We start from the raw sequence: 20,502 nt of genomic DNA, 5'->3' as shown, positions 1-20,502 counted from the left end.
CACAGCTCTACATATTTCTCACATTCTCTTCTTCTGAATGCTTTCTGCTCACAGCCATGGCTTATGACCGGTGCCTGGCCATTCTCAGACCACTGCTCTATGGAACCATCATGAGCCAGAAATATTGCTCTGCATTGGTGGTCACTGCCTGGGTGGGTGGGGCCATCTACTCAGCCTTCCACACATTCAACACCTTCTCCCTCCCCTACTGTGGACCCTATGTGGTTGATCTTCTTCTGTGACATCCCTCCAGTCATGAGACTGTCCTGCACTGACTACCATCTCAGTGAGGAGGTGGGCTTTGTTGTGAGCATCTGCGCTGTCATGAGCTCCTTCGCCCTCGCAGTGGTCTCCTATATTGGCATTGTGGCCACAGTTCTTCGCATCTCCTCAGTGGAAGGCAGGTGGAAAACCTTCTCTACCTGCTCCTCTTACATGACCACAGTCATCTTGTTTTATGGAACTGGAAGCTTTGTGTATCTGAGGTCCGCCTCTCAGTACTCCCCGACACTGGGTCACCTAGCATCTATTTTCTATTCTCTTGTCACACCATCTCTGAATCCAGTTGTCTATTGTCTGAGGAACAAAGATATGAAGTCTGCTCTACAGAAACTTTATTGTGGGACGAAGTACTGGGACCTTGAAGACTACAGTGTGTGGATCTGATGGCTGTTGTTGGAGTCAGGTAATTTATCTCCTCAAACTTCCTTTCCTTTCTCTTCCTATGCCACTTAACATTGTTGGTAACACCAGAGGACCTGTAGGAGGCTCCCCAGTCCTCACAGTACATACATGGAGGCAAAAAACACGGATATATATATATCCTCTACCTAATATCGTTGTGGAATTCTTGGTTCCCTGAGCTGTATTCATCACAGGAGACATTTTAGGTCTTTGTCATCAACCTGGTGTAAAGGCCACAAATATGAATTTCCATTGTGTTTTTAAAACTTCATTTTCCTGGACTGGCACAGATGTATCCCCTGGAAATGTCAAGAGACCTGAAGCCAACACAGAAGCCTGGTACAGTTCTAGCAACAATGCGTGGTTGCTACCCCTGCCCTTCTATCTCCAGCTTTTGGGGTTTGGTCTCTGTGTGCTGCATTCTTGGGGACTTTCTGCAATATGATTCATTTTATGTCTTTTCCTGGGAAAGATTATATCTGAGTCTTTTTAGGAAAATCATAAATTTAACTCTATGTGGCTACCATTTTGCAAGTCCACCTTCTGCCCTGGAGATCACTAAGCATGGATAAGCACACTGCTAGATGAAGCCATTTCTCCAGGAAGCTTCTTGGGGCATCAGCCCCTGAGCAAACTCAAACAGTATAGTTGGTGCAGGGTAAATAGACACAACTGATAAACTCCATTTTGGAGAATAGGTTACATACTCAAGGTTTCTTTTTATTATAGGTTTAGAGCTCTCTGAAAATGTAGTTTAAAGAAAGGGAAGTCATACAAGATATACCCCTGGAGGAATAGAACTCAGGAAATAAGATACATTGACTAAAATAACCTCTTCTTACTTTATAGCATGGATGATGACATATTTAGTAAAAGAATCTAGGTGTTTAGTGTTTGATAGTCTTTAGAAAACCAGTTCAGGTATTTTGTTTGTCTGGAGCACCTTAAAACAACAGACACCCCTAGCCTAAAAGCAGGCTGTCACATAATGTATGCATTTGCTTTGGGGGTGACATATTTTAGATTCTTTAAATTGGAGTTATAGGGCTAATGATAAAAACAAAATCTGTCCTGTTTGTATTTTCTAATTGTAACTTGGAACCCTGGACATGTAATGAAAAAATCAATTGCATATTCTGTAGCACCTGGATAATCATTAGTCTTTGATCTATGAGACCTGCAGAAATAAAGCGCCTGGTTGCTAATCACCCTGCACACTCTGGCCTGACTCCTCCCCTTGCCCACTCCTTATCACCTCCTCAGGCTGACTGCCCCGTTAGCTTGGACCCTCACTGGGGAAGGCCCCTGGCACTGGATATCCCATAAGCAACACGTTTTACCACTCAGACTGTTCCTTCGAAGTCAAACTATTCTACTGGTCCAGACACTCAAACCAGCCTCTGATTTTGCCCCATGCTGATGAATTTTAAACATTCACTTCCCTTTTATTTTATCTAAATAGCCATCTTCATCTCCCATGCTCTAAACAGCTCATTGCACTCTAATTGCCATCTCTTCTTAGGCTAGGATTCCTTCCTTCAGCCCTGCATGGAGCGTCCCAGATGCTAGGCTAATAGTTCAGTCTAAAGGACTGTACGGATGGAGTACAAGCGAAACCTTATAAATTATCCTCAAACAAACCATGTTGCTCGGAAGGCTTGGTTTATTTCTTCTTACTTTCAGGAAGTCAGTGAAGACTACAAGAGGCTGTTTTTAGGCTTGCTTGGAGCACAGGGGCCAGGCATGGGTCACATGAGCAAGTCTTAAGGGCACTGTATTGATCTACTTAAACCAGTGTGATACAATCATCTCGATGTTCTAAGGGGCTATATAATGATGTAAGCAAACAAAAGTGCAGACACCCAGTCTGCAACAAAACACCAAGCACATACCTGCCTCTACTGTGCTGGGGACTGGGAATGTGGCGCGAGGGTGGGTGGGGGAGAGGGGAGAGGAGAATGTGTCTCACCTTAGGTAGCTTAGGCATAAACAAGTACATTTAGGGAAGTAACTAAGTTTGCAATAAGGCATCAACAGAGAAGGACTCGACAGCCTGGTAAGGCTTTTGAAAGGCGATTGCATGTGAGCTCACATAAATGTGGGGTAGATAAGAGGCAAAGAACCCTGCAGGCTGAGGGGAAAGCCGAGAGAAAAAACTTTGACTTCCTCTGTAGATGGGGGGGGGGTAGCAATGGCCACACACCTAGCAAGTGCAATACTGTCTGTCACACATCGAACATTCTGGGTCATGAATAAGTGAATGGATAAAAGATCACACTCTTTAGCTGCTCACTAAAGCCAGAATGGATCCCTTCCCTACTGTAGGTTACTTATGGCTATTTAAAAAATAAATCCTGTTATAGAAGATGCTTAAGGGTTGAACATAGGAATAAAAAGAAAGATGGTGGTTGCCAGTTGAGTGGGGTCAGAGGACAGTTGCCTAAGGGTGAGTTTTAGGGCTGGGTTTCACACTATGCCCCTACTTCATGCAGCTGGACTGACTACTTGAGAATGGCAAAGACAGGAGATCTTAGAAGATGCGCGTTTTATCACAACCAAACATGGAAAGTAGTTGGGTCTGGTGGGGCAGGCCTATTATCCCAGCAACTCAGCAGGCTGAGGCAGGAGGATTGCAAGTAAGTCCAACCAATGCCTGGGCAACTTAGCGAGGTCCTGTCTTAAAATAAGAAGGGCAGGGCTGGAGGTAGCGCTCCGTGATGAAAGCATCTCCGCAACATGCCGAAGTGCTGAGTTCAACCCCTCGTGTTGTAAAAATAATAAAATAAATCATTAAGATGTCAAATGATTTAGATTGGGAAAGGTAGTGGTCCTGTTTGTTTCCTTGTACCAGTCCGATTATTTTCCTCTCTTTCTGTCTCTGTTTCCCCCACCCACCAGTGCGCATGTGTGTGTTAGAGGTGGTTTTTGTTTATTTTAATTCTGGGCACCTCCTTTCAAATCTATTGGCTCTGGCCCCTCCCCAAATCATCTTTAGGAAGCGACAAGTCATGCTGAGGTGCACTTTTCAGCTTCTTCTTCCTGGGTGGTCCAAAGAAAGGCAGCTCTTTCCTAGCAGCACACAGGGCACACGGGAGACTCTAGATCCAGAGGCTGAATCTGGGTCTGTGGACACTGGTGGGGGCCTAATAGATCCCAGGAGCCTGAGAGCTGGGAGGGGTGGAGTGGACAGAAGCCAGGGAAAGGCTTCCAGGGAGGGTGGTGCTGCAGAGCCTGGGCGCTGTTGCCTAGAGACAGATAGGACGCTGTGGCCTGAACACAAAAGGAACATCCGTTGCCTGGAAACGGTAGAAGGCGACCTTTCTCCTGGCAAGGACAGGGCAGATAGCTTGACTTCTCAGAGCAAAAACATGGCCATGGCAGGACGTGTGGGGCAGATGAAGAATCAGGATGAAGTTCACCAGAATCAGATCTTGCGGGAACTATTTCTCAAAGAGCTACGGGCTCAGAAGCTGTACACGCAGTATCACGTGAATCCCCTGCGCAAGGGTGAGCTGACCCAAGAGGTTGGGAGAAGTGGGAGAGCAAGCGTCCTTTGCCTTGAGCTAGCTCTTTAGAGTTCAGACAGCTGAGCTTTGAGGGAATGGCTTCCCTTGTCACCCCAGGCACAAGAGATACATTAAAATGCACCCAGAATTAAACATTTTAGATGTAGAATAAAATAGATGATTAGTGGGGTAGTTTTGCTTCTCAAATAATTGCGCAGGGTTTTTATGTCTGCTCTTTGTTAGTAGTTTGGTCTCTTCCTAATAGACCCAAGGGTTTTTGTCTTTGTTATTTGTTTTTCTCTTTGTTATTATTGTTTTGACTTTTTGTAACAGACCTCCTTAAGACTTAGAAATGGTGGGCTACCAGGTGCAGAGCTTGACAGCCCCCCTCACCCTGACCCCCAAAACTCACCCCTCCCCCTGGCCTCTATCCATTTAGGCCACTTACTTTACTTTTCTTATTTTTTGTTAGATATTTTCTTTATTTACATTTCAAATGTTATCCCCTATCCTAGTTTCCCCTTTGGAAATCCCCTATCTCTCCCTTTTCCCCCTGCTCCCCACCCACCACTCCTGCTTCCTGGCCCTGGCATTCCCCTATACTGGGGCATAGAACCTTCACAGGACCAAGGGCCTCTCCTCCCATTGATGACTGACGAGGCCATCCTCTGCTACATATGCAGCTAGAGCCATGAGTCCCACCATGTATTTTCTTTGATCAGAATACTCAAGATACAATTTGCAAAACACATGAAACTCAAGAAGGAAGACAGAAGTGTGGATACTTCCATCCTTCTTAGAAGGGGGAACAAAATACCCATGGAAGGAATTACAGAGACAAAGTGTGGAGCAGAGACTGAAGGAATGACCATTCAGAGACTGCCCCACCTTGGGATCCATCCCATAAACAACCACTAAACCCAGACACTACTGCAGATGCCAACAGGAGCCTGATATAGCTGTCTCCTGAGAGACTCTGCCAGTGCCTGACAAATACAGAAGTGGATGCTCACAGGCATCCATTGGATGGAGCACAGGGTCCCCAAGGAAGGAGCTAGAGAAAGTACCCAAGGAGCTGACAGTGTTTGCAGCCCCATAGGAGGAACAATATGAACTAACCAGTATCCCCAGAGCTCCCTGGCTATTCACTTTCTAATAGAGTGTCTGAACCCCCAAGAGGGTTTGAGGTAGTGTGAGGGACTCTAAGCTACTCTCCTCCAAGCAGCAACCTTCCCTCACTGCCCCCTCACTCCTTTTATTTTATTTTATTTTTTTTTTTTTTGCTACATGTGTTAAAAGACCAGAGAGGACTAATCCATTTGTAAGCATTTTAGTTGCCTCCCCCAGTTTCTGAGTGACATTTCAACCCTCCAGCCTGTAAGGTTCCATTTGCTCTACCTCTGGTTCCTATCCAGCTCCACACATTCTGAACCCCTACATGGAGTCCCATCCATCCCATGCTACCCAAGATCCTTCAGTAAAACCCCAGTGCCCACTCTGCTCTGTAGCAGACCACACACACACACACACACACACACACACACACACACACACACACTGAGTCCTTCCTCCCTTCATTTCTGTAGAAATAGATTTTCTATACATGTCAGACCTTCTCCTATATGTTCCTTGTCCCCAGTGTCTGCCCTTCATTAGCCATAGTGCACAGCAGACTAGCTGTCTGCAGAGAGTTCACTTTGACCGTCTGTAATCTAGTTTTCACCAGGATACCTGATCACTAAAGTCAGGAGGAAATTATTCTCCAGTTCTGTTTAAACACTGTCCATTCTAAGACTTAAAATGACGCACACAGGCTTTCTCAGACACTGCTGTCTCCTGGCCCAGACTCCCTGGGTCCACTGGAATAAAATTGGAATTCACTAATGAGTTGGTGCCTGCTTTACTCCTTAAGGACTTTGCTAATATACTGCTAACGGCAAAGAGAGTGACCCAAATGCATATCTTAGGTGTTGGGGTGTGTGGCTGGGAGGAAAATGGTCAATGAGGTCCAAGACAAACTGGTTCCCATCCCCTTGCTCATTCCTGTCGCTCTTCACCAGCTGCCTCCGCTTGAGCATCCCCTGTTGATACTTCTGACTTCTGGCTGTCACTCATCTTCTTCCCATGTGTTCTCACACAATGGACCCCAACTCCTTCATTCAGGACTCACAAGCATCTCCTTGGGGTACTCACCACACACCCATGCCATCTATCACCTCTAAGCATGGAGCTTGCTTTCAGGCTCTCCCTAACGTGTTATCCCTTGTTGGTGTACTGTCAGTCAACACACTTAGAAGGAAGGTTCTTAGAACATGCCTGTCTGCAGTGTTCCCATCAATACCAGGAAGTAGATGATATTATCAATGGACTTCTGTGTGTCCATCCCTTCTGGTTATGGGGAATTGGCCTTCAGGTATATTTGCTTCTCTGCCAACCAACACTGGTCCAGGGAATGGTTTTCCATGCTGGAAACTAGAAGCCAGTATCCACCTGGGACACTTGGAGAGTGTCCCTGTGCTATGAATTGACTATTAGCTGTGCTTCATTTTGGTCATCTCAGGTCCAATAGACGCTCCTGGCTATGGTAACTGAGTGACACACTTGCTGTAAGGTCTTGCTCCTTAGTGTCCAGTAGTTACTGGCATATGTCAAATTCCTCAGTGAATGGTAAGTAGGGGGACCTGGTTGCGGGGGAGTTTAGGACAGGAGTCACCTGCTAATGTACTGCTTGTTTCTTTTTTTTTTTTTCTAGTTCACACAATTACCAGGAAGCCCATGTCTTGGCATGATAACTTGGAGGAGCCAGAAGATGGTAGGTGCTGGGCTCAAGAACACCAAGGTTCAGAGCACAAAGGGGAAGGCAGGCTTTTGACACCTCTCAGGGTTCTGCCACCTTGGGGGCAAGTATAGGGTCCTCTGAAACTAGATTTAACCAAGGTCACAGGAGACTGACCTATTCAGCCACAGTGCCATGTTATTAAGTATGAAGCCAACAGTAATGTTTCCAATGCCCTAACCATCCATCCATCCATTCACCCACCCACCCACCCACCCACCCATCCAACACCCTGAAGTCATATTAACTGGTTTTAAATTTCAATCCCACCACCCACTAAACAATTGTCTTTGAACAGTGCTCTAGTTTTACAGTTTTGCTGTGTAAAACACTTTGACCCAAAGCAATTTGAGGAGGAAAGGGCTTATTTCATCATACATTTCCAGGTTTGTTCCCCTGAGACAAGTCAGGGAAGGGACTCAAACAGAAGCTTGAAGCAGAAGTCATGGAAAAGGCCGCTTGCTAGATCAGTTTCTGGCTCACCTGTTTACAAGCATATGTTCAGCTAGCTTTCTTATACAGCCCAGGGCCATCTGTGTATGGTTGGTGCCACCCACAGTGGGCTGAACCCCCATACATCAATTATCAATTAAGACAGCCCCCCATGGACATGCCCACAGGTCTACCTGATCTAGACAATTCTTCAATCTAGGCTTTCCTCTCAGATGTCTCTAGGCGGTGTCAAATTGACACTAAACCTATGCCAACTAGTTAGCCCTAGTTTTTTTTTTGTTTTTTTGTTTTTTTGTCAGCCTTTCTGAAACAATTTTTAGGGTTATTATGAAGTCTAGGCAAAATAATGCAAGTACTTGGGATGGGGTGTGGTATGTGGTGGTTAGTGAATGTTGGCCTTTTTTCCCATAATTACCATATAAGAGAACATGGAATGGAGCTAGGAGGAGACTCTCGTTATGAAGGAGAAGGTAGTAGGTTTGTACACTCCTGGAGAAGCCTTAGGGAATGGGATAAATGAGCCAATGTCACAGACGGGTGTTTCTGTTAGGCAGTGGCATTTGGGGAAGAGTTCTCAGAGACTCCAGGTAGATTCGGAGCCTCCCAGGGGAAGCCCATGTAAGGACAGTTCTGTTGCAGGATTTTCCCTGTCCAATTACATTAGGGCAGCAGGAGGTCTGTGATTGGACAAGGGAAAAGGGAGGTGGAGTTAAGAGTTGCAGGGGCAGAGAGTGTCTCAGAGGGAAGAAGGAAGGCAAAAGTGGCTTTAACCAGCCACAGGTAGTTATTAAATCATAAGGTTAGAATAATTGGGATAAAGCTTTTATCATGTTCAATTGGGTCTGAAATTATTATATTGGATTCTTGTAAATTTATTGATACATAAATCTGATTGGTTGATTATAAGGCTTAAGAGTTTTGCTTTAGTTGGTTATTGGAATGTGGGACCACCAATGGCAGAGAGGGAATTAGCGGCTCCAGGGACAAGTGAGCCAGACACTGCAGGGGCTAGCTGGACAGAGTTGCTGGCAGCAGGAGTGTGGGACGCCTGCTGGCTCTGCTGGGGAGTTGGCGGGCTGAGAGAAGGAGGAGTGTGGAGAGTTGGCGGGGTGCACGCTCGTGTGTGTGTGTGTGTGTGTGTGTGTGTGTCCGTTTTTAATATTTCTGGCAACACATCCCATGCTTTGTGAAAAGCACAGAAAGCAGAGGCACCAGCAGGGTCTGGAAACTGCACAGTGTGGCTCCTGTTCTTGCTGCCCACAGTGGGCTTTCCATCTGTCTTGCCCAGGGCAGTTGACTAGTTTTCAGTAGCAGGTCGGATTTCCTTCCTGTTGAGCAGGCCTTAAAGCCAACAGTACGGTTGGCTGTTGGTTATCATCACAGGTATCCATGCCACTCCCACATCCTTAGGTTTATCATGCCATGTGGGTGGTTGGAATGTCTGATTCCGTTTTAACTGTGCTTCATTTTTAACTTTCCCAGCCAAGTTCCTGAACCTCATTCACCATGCTGCACAGGGTCCAAAAAAGAAATATTCAGAGACACAGACCGAAGCCCAAGAAATTGGATGGGACCCAAATCCCTTGGTGAGCATGGCTCCTTCACATAATGGTACCTGGGAGCATGACAGCAATGACAGTGGTGGCCAAGAGGACAGGTTGGGGAGGCAATTCCTCCTGGATTTGAATTCTGGGTTACATTCCCTAGCCTGTGGTGATCTTGGGCAAATCACTAAGTTGTTTTGTGACTCCGTTCCAAAGTTATGAGATGGAAATCCTGTAGAATCCATCTCATAGGGTTTTGAGCACAAGGAAGAAGTCAGTATTTGTAAGGTACTTAGGACCATGCCTAACACATTTCAGCAAATCCAGGGTGGGGTACTGTAATGTGGATGGGGACAATCAGAAGGGGCCCAGAGCACCGCTGAGTCCCAAGTCAGGTGATGACCCTGGTTTCTTGGCTTAATACCCATTTTCTTCACTCACTAAGAGACTTTCAAGCATCTCTCACTCCCAAGAGCCCTCTGTTTTATGTGTCTTCCTCCTATACAAGGGGCAAGGCTTCTCACCCACTAAACAGCTCTAGTTCCAGCAGGTGGCGCTGCTGCAGAGCCACCTTATGGGGATTTCTTTTTCTTTTTGAAGTTACTTATTTCTCTCTCTCTCTCTCTCTCTCTCTCTCTCTCTCTCTCTCTCATTTTTATTAGAAATGTTCTTTATTTACATTTCAAATTTTACCCCCTTTCCTCATTTCCCCTCTGAAACCGCCCCCACCCCCCATCCCATCCTCCCTCCCCCGGCTCACTAACCCACCCACTCCCGCTTCCCTGTCCTGGTATTCCCCTGCTCTGGAGCTCTTCACAAGACCAGTAAAGGACTCTACAGAGTACTGTCTGGGAAAGAGAATCCTTCAGGAAATGGGAGAAAGATGTCAGCAGGACCTTAGAACTTACACAATGAAGGCTGAATTTAAAATGGAGAGAAGGGGATGGCTAGAGTACTGGAGAGGCAAAGACCACTCAGAGCAAAAAGGCAAGGGGTGGGAGAGGAAACTTATTGAATGAGGGAAGGGTATGAAAGAAGATATTTACTAATGACATTACTGAAAATGGATCAAAGAATCAGCTTTTGAGGGGTTGTTTAAAAAATGCGGGAAGGCATTATTTGGATGGGGAAATGTTGCTGTGGTTCTAGTCCAAGACTGGGGTGTGCAGTGGACAGACGTGGGCTGGACTGTGGAGACAGTGGACAGGTGAGAGCCTGAGACTAAGGGCGAGACTCGGGGTCAACAGATGGAGATTACCAACGGGTAGCGTGGGGATGAGAGGAACTCAGGCTGATCTAACCTGAGAGGATCCACGCTGAAGGCAGAGAAGGTGAGCGTACTTCACACGTGGGAAGGTGGAGACAGTGGGCCCTGGTGGCACATGCCACTGAGGGTGGTGGCTCTTGTTAGCTGATTTAGCAAGACTTTTGCCAGGACTGGACCAGACAGGGATGGATATGGGAGGTCAAAGAGGCAGACCTAATTAGGAAGGGCTCAGGCTAGCATAAGCAGTTTGATTGCTGAGAGAATTGTCTCCACACCAGAAGAAAGGTTCAAAGGAAAGAAAATTGTTGCAAAGGTAGAGATTAGGTTAATTAGATAACATATCAGTACAGAGAATTGTTAAAAGGCACAAGTTATTTAACCTAGCATTCCTCACCCCTTTTTTTGAATTGTAGAGAGAAGTTTATTGTAGATTCTTTGACGTTTATGAGAGGGGGTGTGTGTGGGGAGAGAGAGAGAGAGAGAGAGAGAGAGAGAGAGAGAGAGAGAGAGAGAGAGCTAGTCAGCCTATTTGCACAGTGCAAGTAGCCCTGTGGTGGGGAGGGAAGCTTTAAAGAAAGAGTGAAAAGGCCCCAAAGTACCAGAGAAAGCAGGCAGAGGCTCTGGCAAGCATCTGGAAGATAGAGGTGAAGAAAAGGGGAAAGTCATGCCTCTCTGAGTCAGAAGGCAGATCCCACAGAGGCCCCTAGAGGTCTAAAGTATCCTATCCCATCTTATCCCCGTTTTTATTTTTAAAGACTAAAGCAATAGATCCTTTGGGTTCAGAGTATCCAGCTGAAATGTGTCTTTGACCTGATGGTAGGCCGGGCCAGCCAGGTACACCTTGCTCAGATCTTTCTAGGTCTTGCAGAGAAAACACTTCTGCAAGGCATCTGCAAATAGTCCTTTCTGTTTGTCACCATGGCCTTGGGACAATGCCATCAGGTGGCACTGTTGATGTATAAAGGAAGTACACACCCCAAGATGGACTTCATCACCACGACAACACATGAGAAAACTTCATGGAGTAAGGCCATATTTTGGCCCAGGGTCTCAGAGGTTCAATCCATGGTGGCTTGTTTTCATTGATGCTGGGCTGGGGTGAGGGAGAACACCATGGCAGAATGAGGCCAGATTTAGACCCAGCTCCACACCATGCAAACCTTGGCCTGCTCCCTCCCTGACAGACTTTTCTGATCCTCATGGCAGACAGGAAGTACAAACAGTATTACAGGAAGGGACCACATGCGCTCTAGGCCCCAAGGACACACCCCAGTGACTGACTCCCTCAGCCAGGCCTCAGTTTACCACTTCTCAGTGGTTTACTCAAAGTTTGTATCCATCAGTGGATTACTGCAGTCAGAGGCCCGAGCTCTCTCCCAGAGGCTCACCTCTGACAAATGCTTAGACGGGTGTCTTAGTTAGGGTTCTACTGCTGTGGGCAGATACCATGACCAAGGCAACTCTTAGAAGGACAGCATTTAATTGGGGCTGGCTTAGAGGTTCAGAGATTCAGTCCATTATCATCAAGGTTGGAGTATGGCAGTGTCCAGGCAGGCATGGTGCAGGAGGCGCTGAGAGTTCTACATCTTCATCTGAAGGCCACTAAGAGAAGACTGACTGACTCTCCCATGCTTAGAAGGACCTCATTGCCCACACCCACATGACACACTTCCTCCAACAAGGCCACACCTCCTCATAATGCCACTCTTTGGGCCAAGCATTTCAAACTGCAACCCCCTCCAAACCTATTAGATCCATGCCTGTGGTATCACAAAAGGCAGTAAGCTGCTGTTCAGAGTGATGCAGTTTGGGGCAGACGAAGCTTGACTGGCCACTATTTAGAGCACCAAATGCCCTCTCAGGATCTCTTCCTGCTCAGGCAGTGACCTCGACTTCAGAATGGGGCCATTTGGGAACTCATGATTCGGTGAGCATCTCTCAGCCTCATGCCTTCAGATAAATGCTGAAAGTGTGCTCTTTGGCTGCACAGTGCAGCTCCTAGAAGATTTACGTGTCAAAGGACTTACTTTAGCCCCAGAGTCCTTCAACAAGCTCCAACTTTGGTTAAGCAGCCCACGCGAGGTGCTGTCCGAGTAGCTTGGCTTCACTAATATATATCAGGCCTCTCTTCTATGAGCTACTGTTCAGTGATGGTGAATCCTTAGGCAAGGATTCCTTCAGGCAGCAATGAGGGGGTTACCTCAGCCTTGATAGCTCTGTAGTTTTCAGGTCTTTGATGTGAGTGTTCAGATCTCCAGGCCACAATGCAGGATTTAGCAAGGAGAAGGCCCCAAGAAGATGGGGCTTGATTCAGACCCAGTTCCCTACCATTTAAACCCTGACCGGCTCCATCTCTGACAAACTTCTTTCTGATCCTGCCTCCTCTCCTTTAGATCAACCCAGACCGTCAGGACCATAGGCTGAACCACTTCAGAGTCTACCACGACATCACTCTGTACAAGGCTAAACTGTGGAGCTTGGGGGAAGACGATCACCGGAAGTGACAGTCTCTTGGTGGAGTGAACCTGCCCACTGAATTCCCCAGTGTATGTGTTGCCTAAAGAAATAAAGGCTACTTCTGTCAAAAACTGCACAAGACCATTTCACAGATTGTAACATTATGATTTAGAGCTAGGCAGTGGCTGAGTAAAAATGATTCAGGAGGCCTTGCAGCATCACCTAGGCAGAGGGAAAAGGAGGCCCCACAGAGAAAGTGAGGTAAAGATACAACCTGATTGGTTATGACCTGTGTCCATCTTATTTGTAATGGTTTGAACAGGTGACCACTGGTGATGGGCTGAAGCTCAGATACTTGTTGTGGGAGAAGGTCTCAAACAAAACCAAACAAGCTGAACAAACACAATATTGGGAGGTGGTGGCAAGCACCTTTAATCCTAGAACTCAGGAGGCAAAGGTAGACAATTGTCTGTGAGTTCAAGGCCAGTCTGGTCTACAGAGTGAATTAATTCTACAGAGTGAGTGAGTTCTAGGGTAGCCAGGACTACATAGAGAAACTCTGTTAAACTCTGTTTCAAAAAATGAGAGAGAGAGAGAGAGAGAGAGAGAGAGAGAGAGAGAGAGAGAGAGAGAGAATCAGAGACAGATGGACAAAGAGAGCTAGAGGGACAGAGAGACAAAGATGGAGAGACAGAGGCAGAGAGATACAGAGAGTCATATAGATGAGAGAGAGAGAGACAGAGACAGAGAGAGATAGAGTTAGAGAGAGACAGAGAGAGAGAGAGAGAGAGACAGACAGACAGACAGACAGACAGACAGACAGACAGAGACAGAGATAGAGACAGAGTATGTTGCACACCAAGTTAGGTTGAAGTTCATTACTGTGTTCCAATCTCATTTCTGTTGTCATGATAAATACTTGGCAAAACTCTGCTTAGTGGAGGGCAGGTTTACTTGGACTACAGTTCCATCGGTTCAGGGACTCAAGCAGCTAGTCAGTCACATCTGATCCCCAGTGAAGAGCAAAGAGAAACCTGCTAGAAGTGTTACAGCTCTGCTCCGCAGGGAAGGTTTCCTCAACGCAAGCGTAACAGCTCTGCTGGGAGAGGGATCCTGACATTCAGGATCCAAGGTCTACCAGAAAGTCACACTGCAAACAAACCTCACACAGTAGATTTATTGGGAGGTAAAAAACAGGGAAGTGTCCATCAAGACCTCAGCAGAAGGCAGGGTGTATATAGGGTCTCTTGGGGATGGTGGTGGAACTTTCCAGGATGGCCTGGGATTGGAGGGATTCTGTGGCCTGATCTTGAAGCTCAAGGACATTAAGGTCAGGGTTCTCTTTCTCCGCCCTGGTATCAGGGTCAAGTCAGAGTCAGGGTATTTTTTCCTTAGCGATTTACCTTGCATCTCTGCTCCTGCTTGCTGCTCAGTTTGGCCATGAAATGGTGCTGCCCCCCCCCAATCCAGGGTGGGTCACCCCACATCAACGATCAATACAATTCCCACAGACATGTCAACAGACCAACCTGATCCATATAAGCCATCATTAAGGCTCCCAGGAGATTCTAGATTGTGTCATATTGACAGTTAGACTAGTGAACTGTCAACAACTGAGAAATGAAATGAAATTTTGCAAAGCAAATGAATTAACTGAAAGCTTGCCCACACAATGACAGAGAATCGCTCTCATCTGTACACCTATGTCGCGTCTGCTCTCGACCAGCAAAAAAGACACGACCACCGGTTCTTCAATCAGCAGTTTAATCAGCAAGCTTCTTTCTTCATCTCCCCCTTCATCTCCCTCTTCATCTCCCTCTTCATCTCCCTCTTCATCTCCCTCTTCATCTCCCCCAAGCTCCGGGATACAAGCCCTTTTATACTCTCATATCCACTCCAATCGCAGCAGGCCACGTCACCTCACCAGGCACACGGCCTCAGCCAACCAGAAGAGGGGGAACATATCACCACCAAATATGGACCTGTTTACCACAAGCTCCGTAGCCAACAGGCGCCATCTTTAAGGTGCGGCTTCGGGTAGCCCAGGTCGGGAGGCCGTAGCCTCCTACACACCGAACAATCAGTATCTAGAATATACCAGTAATTCAGAAAATTAAACAGATATTAAATAATCCAATTTGATAAATAACCCAGTAAAAATGGACAGCTCTTAAAAATGGAACAAAATGGCCAGGAACGGGTGAAAAATGTTTAGTGTCACCAGCCACCAGAGAAAAGCAAATATGAACTACACAGGGATTCCATCTTACCCCAGTCGGAATGGTCACATTCACGAAACAGAAGCAAATGCTGGCAAGGGTGGACACCAGTCTTGGCCACTGTGAAAACCAAGACGGCAATGACTAAAGACACTGAGAACAGAGCAGGTACCCAGAGGATTCCAAGTCAGCATCTCAAAGATTACTAGGCACTTTTCACACTCAATAATACGTGTAACCCACCTCAGTGTCCCCCTCAGAGCAATGGACAGGAGACATGTGGTTTATATATGCAATAGTCTTTTATAGTCACAAAGAGAAATGAATGTAGGCAGTTTCCAAGGAAATGAATAAAGCTAGAAATAGTCATATTAGTGAGTTAAACCATACTCAGAAAGACAAATATTGTATGTTTTTGTCATAGGAAGTTCACAGATTTTAAAGAGAGACATAAACATACGTATGTACAAGTGAACTTGTTCGGGGAAACAAGATTGACTCACTGATGGGCAGAGAGGTGAGAAAGGGCAGGGTTAGGGAATATGAAGAGGGATTGCTCAAAGCACAGCATGTACTTGATTGAAAATAATCCTTGTGTAACACAATCTCACGTATAATGAGTATATACAGGGAAGCTTCCTTCTTATTATTATTTTGAGATTTAGTCCTATTGTGTATCTATGGCTGGCCTGGAACCTGTTATATAGATTAGGCAGGCCTTGAGCTCACAGAGATCTATCTGCCTCATCTCCTGAAGACAGAGTGTAAGAGGAAGTGATACTGATGAAGTAACAGGAACCAAACATTAACGAAAGAGGCTCCACCTGAAGACCTCTGCTGTACAATAAGAAAGGGAGGGGAAGAAGAAAAGGGGTTGTCAAGATAGGTCACCTTCTGTGTATCACTGCACAAAAGAAACGTTTATCCATGTGTGCTTCCTGCTTTGGTTTAGGACTGGTTTTGCAGGGCATCCCAGAACATGTGGTATCTCTCTATAAGCCTTGGTCTTTAACATTCAGCAGTTAGAGGCAGGCCAATCAGAAGTTCAAGTTCAAAACAACAAACCGAAACAAGAAACAGACAAGAAAAGAAAGGAAGAGGAAGAGGAGAGGGAGAGAGGGAGAGAGGGAGAGAGAGAGGGGGAAGGAGGAGAGAAGGAAGAGGAGGAGGAGAAGAAGAGGAGGAGGAGGAGAAGAGGAGGAGGAGGAGAAGGAGGAGGAGGAGGAGGAAGAAGAAGAAGAAGAAGAAGAAGAAGAAGAAGAAGAAGAAGAAGAAGAAGAAGAAGAAGAAGAAGAAGAAGAAGAAGAAGAAGAAGAAGAAGAAGAAGAAGAAGAAGAAGAAGAAGAAGAAGAAGAAGAAGAAGAAGAAGAAACCAATATGCTTTGCCCTAATATGCTGTCTTCATTTTAATAGTGACAGTTAGCATCAATCCTGGCTAAGGATGTGTTAGTCATCAGTAAAAGGGGAAATAAGAGCCCAAATCAAGCAAATACAGTACAGAAGCAAGAAGTGAATGAAAGACTGTTAAGATCATAAGTTTATTATTTATTTTATGACAAGTTAAAAAGTTCCTATTCCATCCAGGTTAAGGGTACACTGACCTACCGAATGTATCTTGAAGATAATGTAGAAACTAAATATTGTGGTTATTATCTCAGCAAGTGTACCTGTGTCGCAGGAAGCACTGAATTTGCATCACAAGTGGGTTGAGCTACATCAGATTCGTGTGCATGTTTGAGGCCTTTCCAAAACCACTGCAGGACCTGCCGAGCTGGATCACATCATGCCTTCCTGTTCATCCTGCGTAGAACCTGTTTAGGATGCTCTGTGAGATGTGTATGACTTCATTAATGACGTTTGAGAAAAGGGAGTGTGTGGGCGAAGGGCTCCGAATGAAAACAGAATTAACACAATTAACAAAAGCAAAGGGATAAAAGGATTAATTATTATATTATTATAAAGCATTATCTTAGCGTTGCTTTAGTGTTTGTCCTGTCTTTGGAAAACAATGCATTCATAAATATTTAGAATGTATTAATATATTAATTGCTTGTAAAATTGATACTTTGAAAATGTACCAAATTTATGATCTGAAATTGCCGTAGGCTTATAACTAATCATGAAATGAAGGGATGTGTGTCCTGCCATCTAAAGCTTAATTTTTAAACACTACTTCACCAGAAATGTTGTACCTCAGGGTCCTTTATAGGAAAGGGTCAGGTTTTTCAGGGTCTAAATACCTCTATGGAATTAAAATGGATGTTGTAATACAGCTGAACCCACTGCCAAGGTTCACTGCTTCAAGTAAAGTGGAAGAGTTTAAAATGAAACCCCCCAGTACAAACTAAGTTTAAAAAAAAAAAGTCTCCAGACATGAAATTCAAACACTCTAACATGCAGTTTTATTGTCAAATTCCAAATACTCCTTTGAACATGTGCGTGAACCACAAGTTGTTTGCTGTGGAAACAGCAATAACTTTTATCTTTATTTTTTTTATTTTCCAAGACTGAAATACAAAGTTAACAAAAGAAGATATCTCACCTAGTAGTAAATTAGTGCAAAAATCACTGAGCACCACCAGGCACTGGGAAGGCTATACACAGGAAAGAGAACAAGGTGCTGCCAAGCTCAGGAGACTTCCTAAGCAGAAAGGCCTGGTGAAGCCCGCCAGGGGCCACTGCACCCCGTATGAACTGCGTGTGGGAATTGGAAATCAATCTGATAAAAGGGTCATCATTATCCACCAAGCAAAGGGAAAGCATGTAACTCAAATGAGGTCAAAGGTCAGCCACGTGTCTATCACAAACTAGAGAACAAACGGTGCTTTTCAAAATACTAGCTCATTATTAATGAAAAAGAATAGAGTGTGTAAAAATACAGAGAATCTTCATAAAGGTATCACACAGACACACACAGACACACACACACACACACACACACACACACACTCATAAAAAATGAGTACCATTGGTGCCCAGCAATGGAACAGGATAGGGTGGGATTGAATCCATGGGCAGATTTTCATTAGAAATGGGCTCAAAGGAGTTCTATGACTTTTTGAGTTTGGTAGCAGGTACAAAGGAAGAGGTCAGTAGAACTGGCTGGGGAGTGCCCTCCAGCTTGAAGCTGTGCTTCAGTCACTCCAGCGTGAAACAGGGTGGCAATTATTCCTCGGGGCTGCTCCATTCGTTGATGGTGGTCTAAACATTCTTATGTGGGGAGGTGTGAGAACTTTTCACTGAGAATTTGTGACTTTTTTTTTTCAGTATTTTGAGACTTCAGTTTGAAATGAGAAGGTGGCTCCACAATCAGCCGCCAGCATGAAGTTTAACCAAAACCTCAAAGGAACACAGCAAATAACCAAGACACAGGGACAGATGCACACACACCCCTGGGGGTGGCTTTGTTTTCCATTCTCACAACTACTTGCAGACAACTGCCATCTGAAAAAACATTCCAGAACTAGTCAACTCATCCCCTTACAGTGCTGCGCTCTGAGTAGCAGGTTGAGATTTCTTACAGTCCTGGTACCCACCTCTGGCCTGAGTATCCACTCAGTATATGCTATCCATCTACCTGTCACGTAAGAGCTACCTCAGTTCTAATGATCTTTAATTTCATTTGGTAATGCTCCAAAGTGCAGAAGTTGTGATACTGAAGTCTCTATGATAAAGACAAGCTGTAAAGCACTTACTAAGTTAAACTACAGAAGTTTTCCACTATTACTAAGGGGGAATAGTCTGCTGTGTTTTGCTAATTCCCACAGTAAGAACAGACTGATCTATGAAACGGAGAGGCAGGACAAAGAGACATACTGTGACTTTTGCTGAGGGTCCTCAGTTTCCCCAAGTTCTAGTCACAGGATAGACGTGTCATCAAGAGTTTGGAATTCTCAGTGACTTCAGGTATCCACTGGGCATCCTGAGACATAACTAACCTCTGTGTTGAAGGCGCTACTGTATACCTTTTCCCTTTGTACCGCCAGCAAGGTCCAAGCCAACCGAAGCATCCTTACTAGTTAGGGCAGCGTAGCGGGCCACGCACTTCCTCAGGCTACCCTTGACTTCACTGTTCCGAAGACTGTAGATGAGGGGGTTCAGCATGGGGGTGACGATAGTATAGAACGCTGACACTACCTTATCGTGGTTCGCTGACCTGGAGGATGTGGGCCTCATGTAGCTAAAAGTAGCCGCTCCGTAAAAGAGGCCCACTACCGCCAAGTGCGAGGAGCAGGTGGCGAAGGCTTTCTTGCGGGCTTCTGTGGAGCGCATTCGGAGGACAGTGGTCAAGATGAGACCATAGGACGTCAGGGTGAGGGAGAAGGGGATCAGAAGCATCAAGACACAGCAAATGTACATGAAAAACTCAAAGGCTGATGTGTCTCCGCAAGCCAAGCGCAATAACACAGGGGCTTCACAGAAGAAGTGATCTATTTCCTTCCGGCTGCAAAACTGGAAGCTCAGGGTGGCAGCAGCCTGCATGGCTCCATCAGCTGCTCCCAGGAGCCAAGACGCCAAGGTTAGTCGCAAACATAACTGCCAGCTCATGAGAACCGGATAGCGCAATGGGTGGCATATAGCCACATAGCGGTCATAGGACATGGCTGCTAAGAGGAAGCACTCTCCACCGCCCAGCGTGAGGAAGAAGAAGATCTGGAAGCCACAGCCAGCAGCAGAGATGGACTTCTTACCCGTTAAATAGCCAGCTGCCATTTGGGGCACTACGTTGGAGACCAGCAGCATGTCCATGAGGGAGAGTTGGCTCAGGAGAAAGTACATGGGTGTGTGGAGCCGGCGGTCCTGATGAATCAGGAGAAGCAGGAGGGTGTTGCCTACCACAGAGTTGAAGGCTACAGTCAGAACCAGCGCGAAGAGGAATATGTGGACTCTGGTGTGGTTAAAGAGTCCTAGGAGGATGAAGCCCGCTGTGGTGTTCCTCCTGTCCATGGTTTACAGCAGGAGCGACACTGTGAAAGAACGGACAGAGGAGTTTTGTCACCTGTGATGCTGTGTGAAGTACGCATGCCCAGAAGGTGGCTTGTGAGAAACGACGAAACCCGCGTCAAATCCTTCATCCATGCTTGCAGAATATTTCATGGTCACAAAACTAACATTGATCCCCCCCCCCCATTTCCAAATCTTACTTGTCAAACATCTCGCCAGAACAGTGAGTGAATTGGTATAACGCATCAAAGTTCTCTGTAAGTAGCAAGTGACTCGTGACTTTCCATTATCTAGTATCTACACAAATGGCTGAGAACAATTTGTCATTTATGTTTTCTTGTACATTATATTTTTTCATAATCAAATCTTAGGTGCTTAATTAAATTAAGTAGATGTTTGTTAATACAACCTAGGGATTTGTTAATGTAGGCAACACATTTATAATATATCATTATTTTTTCTTATTGAGACAAGGTCTCCTGTATGCCAAGCAAGCCTTAAATTTCCTATATAGTAGGAAATGACCTAGGAACTTCTGATCTTACTGGCTTTTCCTCCTGAGTGTTGAGATCACAGGCATGTTACCATGTTC

The 20,502-nt window shown here is 45.6% G+C and overlaps 3 protein-coding genes across 3 annotated transcripts in view; 2 read left to right on the top strand and 1 right to left on the bottom strand.

Annotated features, from left to right (window-relative positions):
- Window positions 1-666, top strand: part of LOC110331132 (olfactory receptor 1019-like) — an 8,713-nt gene extending 8,047 nt beyond the window's left edge. The window contains 2 exon segments of the mRNA XM_021211517.1: window positions 1-229; window positions 231-666. Coding sequence (XP_021067176.1) covers window positions 1-229; window positions 231-666 — 665 coding nt within the window.
- A 3,275-nt stretch (window positions 667-3,941) lies between these two features.
- Fam183a (family with sequence similarity 183 member A) lies at window positions 3,942-12,880 on the top strand. The gene is made up of 4 exons (XM_021211796.1): window positions 3,942-4,191; window positions 6,943-7,002; window positions 8,962-9,065; window positions 12,684-12,880. The coding sequence occupies exons 1-4, from the start codon at window positions 4,053-4,055 to the stop codon at window positions 12,792-12,794; spliced, it is 414 nt and encodes a 137-aa protein (XP_021067455.1). The 5' UTR covers window positions 3,942-4,052; the 3' UTR covers window positions 12,795-12,880.
- Window positions 12,881-18,881: 6,001 nt separating this feature from the next.
- Window positions 18,882-20,004, bottom strand: LOC110331288 (olfactory receptor 2T8-like). Its single transcript, XM_021211771.1, has one exon. It carries the CDS (start codon window positions 19,911-19,913, stop codon window positions 18,921-18,923), a length of 993 nt encoding a protein of 330 aa, XP_021067430.1. The 5' UTR covers window positions 19,914-20,004; the 3' UTR covers window positions 18,882-18,920.
- Window positions 20,005-20,502: the final 498 nt, after the last annotated feature.

This window comes from Mus pahari, chromosome 14 (assembly GCF_900095145.1).
Source record: "Mus pahari chromosome 14, PAHARI_EIJ_v1.1, whole genome shotgun sequence".
Classification (NCBI taxonomy): domain Eukaryota; kingdom Metazoa; phylum Chordata; class Mammalia; order Rodentia; family Muridae; genus Mus; species Mus pahari.
The sequence above is the reverse complement of the archived record's forward strand: the minus strand, read 5'-3'. Positions and strand labels throughout refer to the sequence as shown.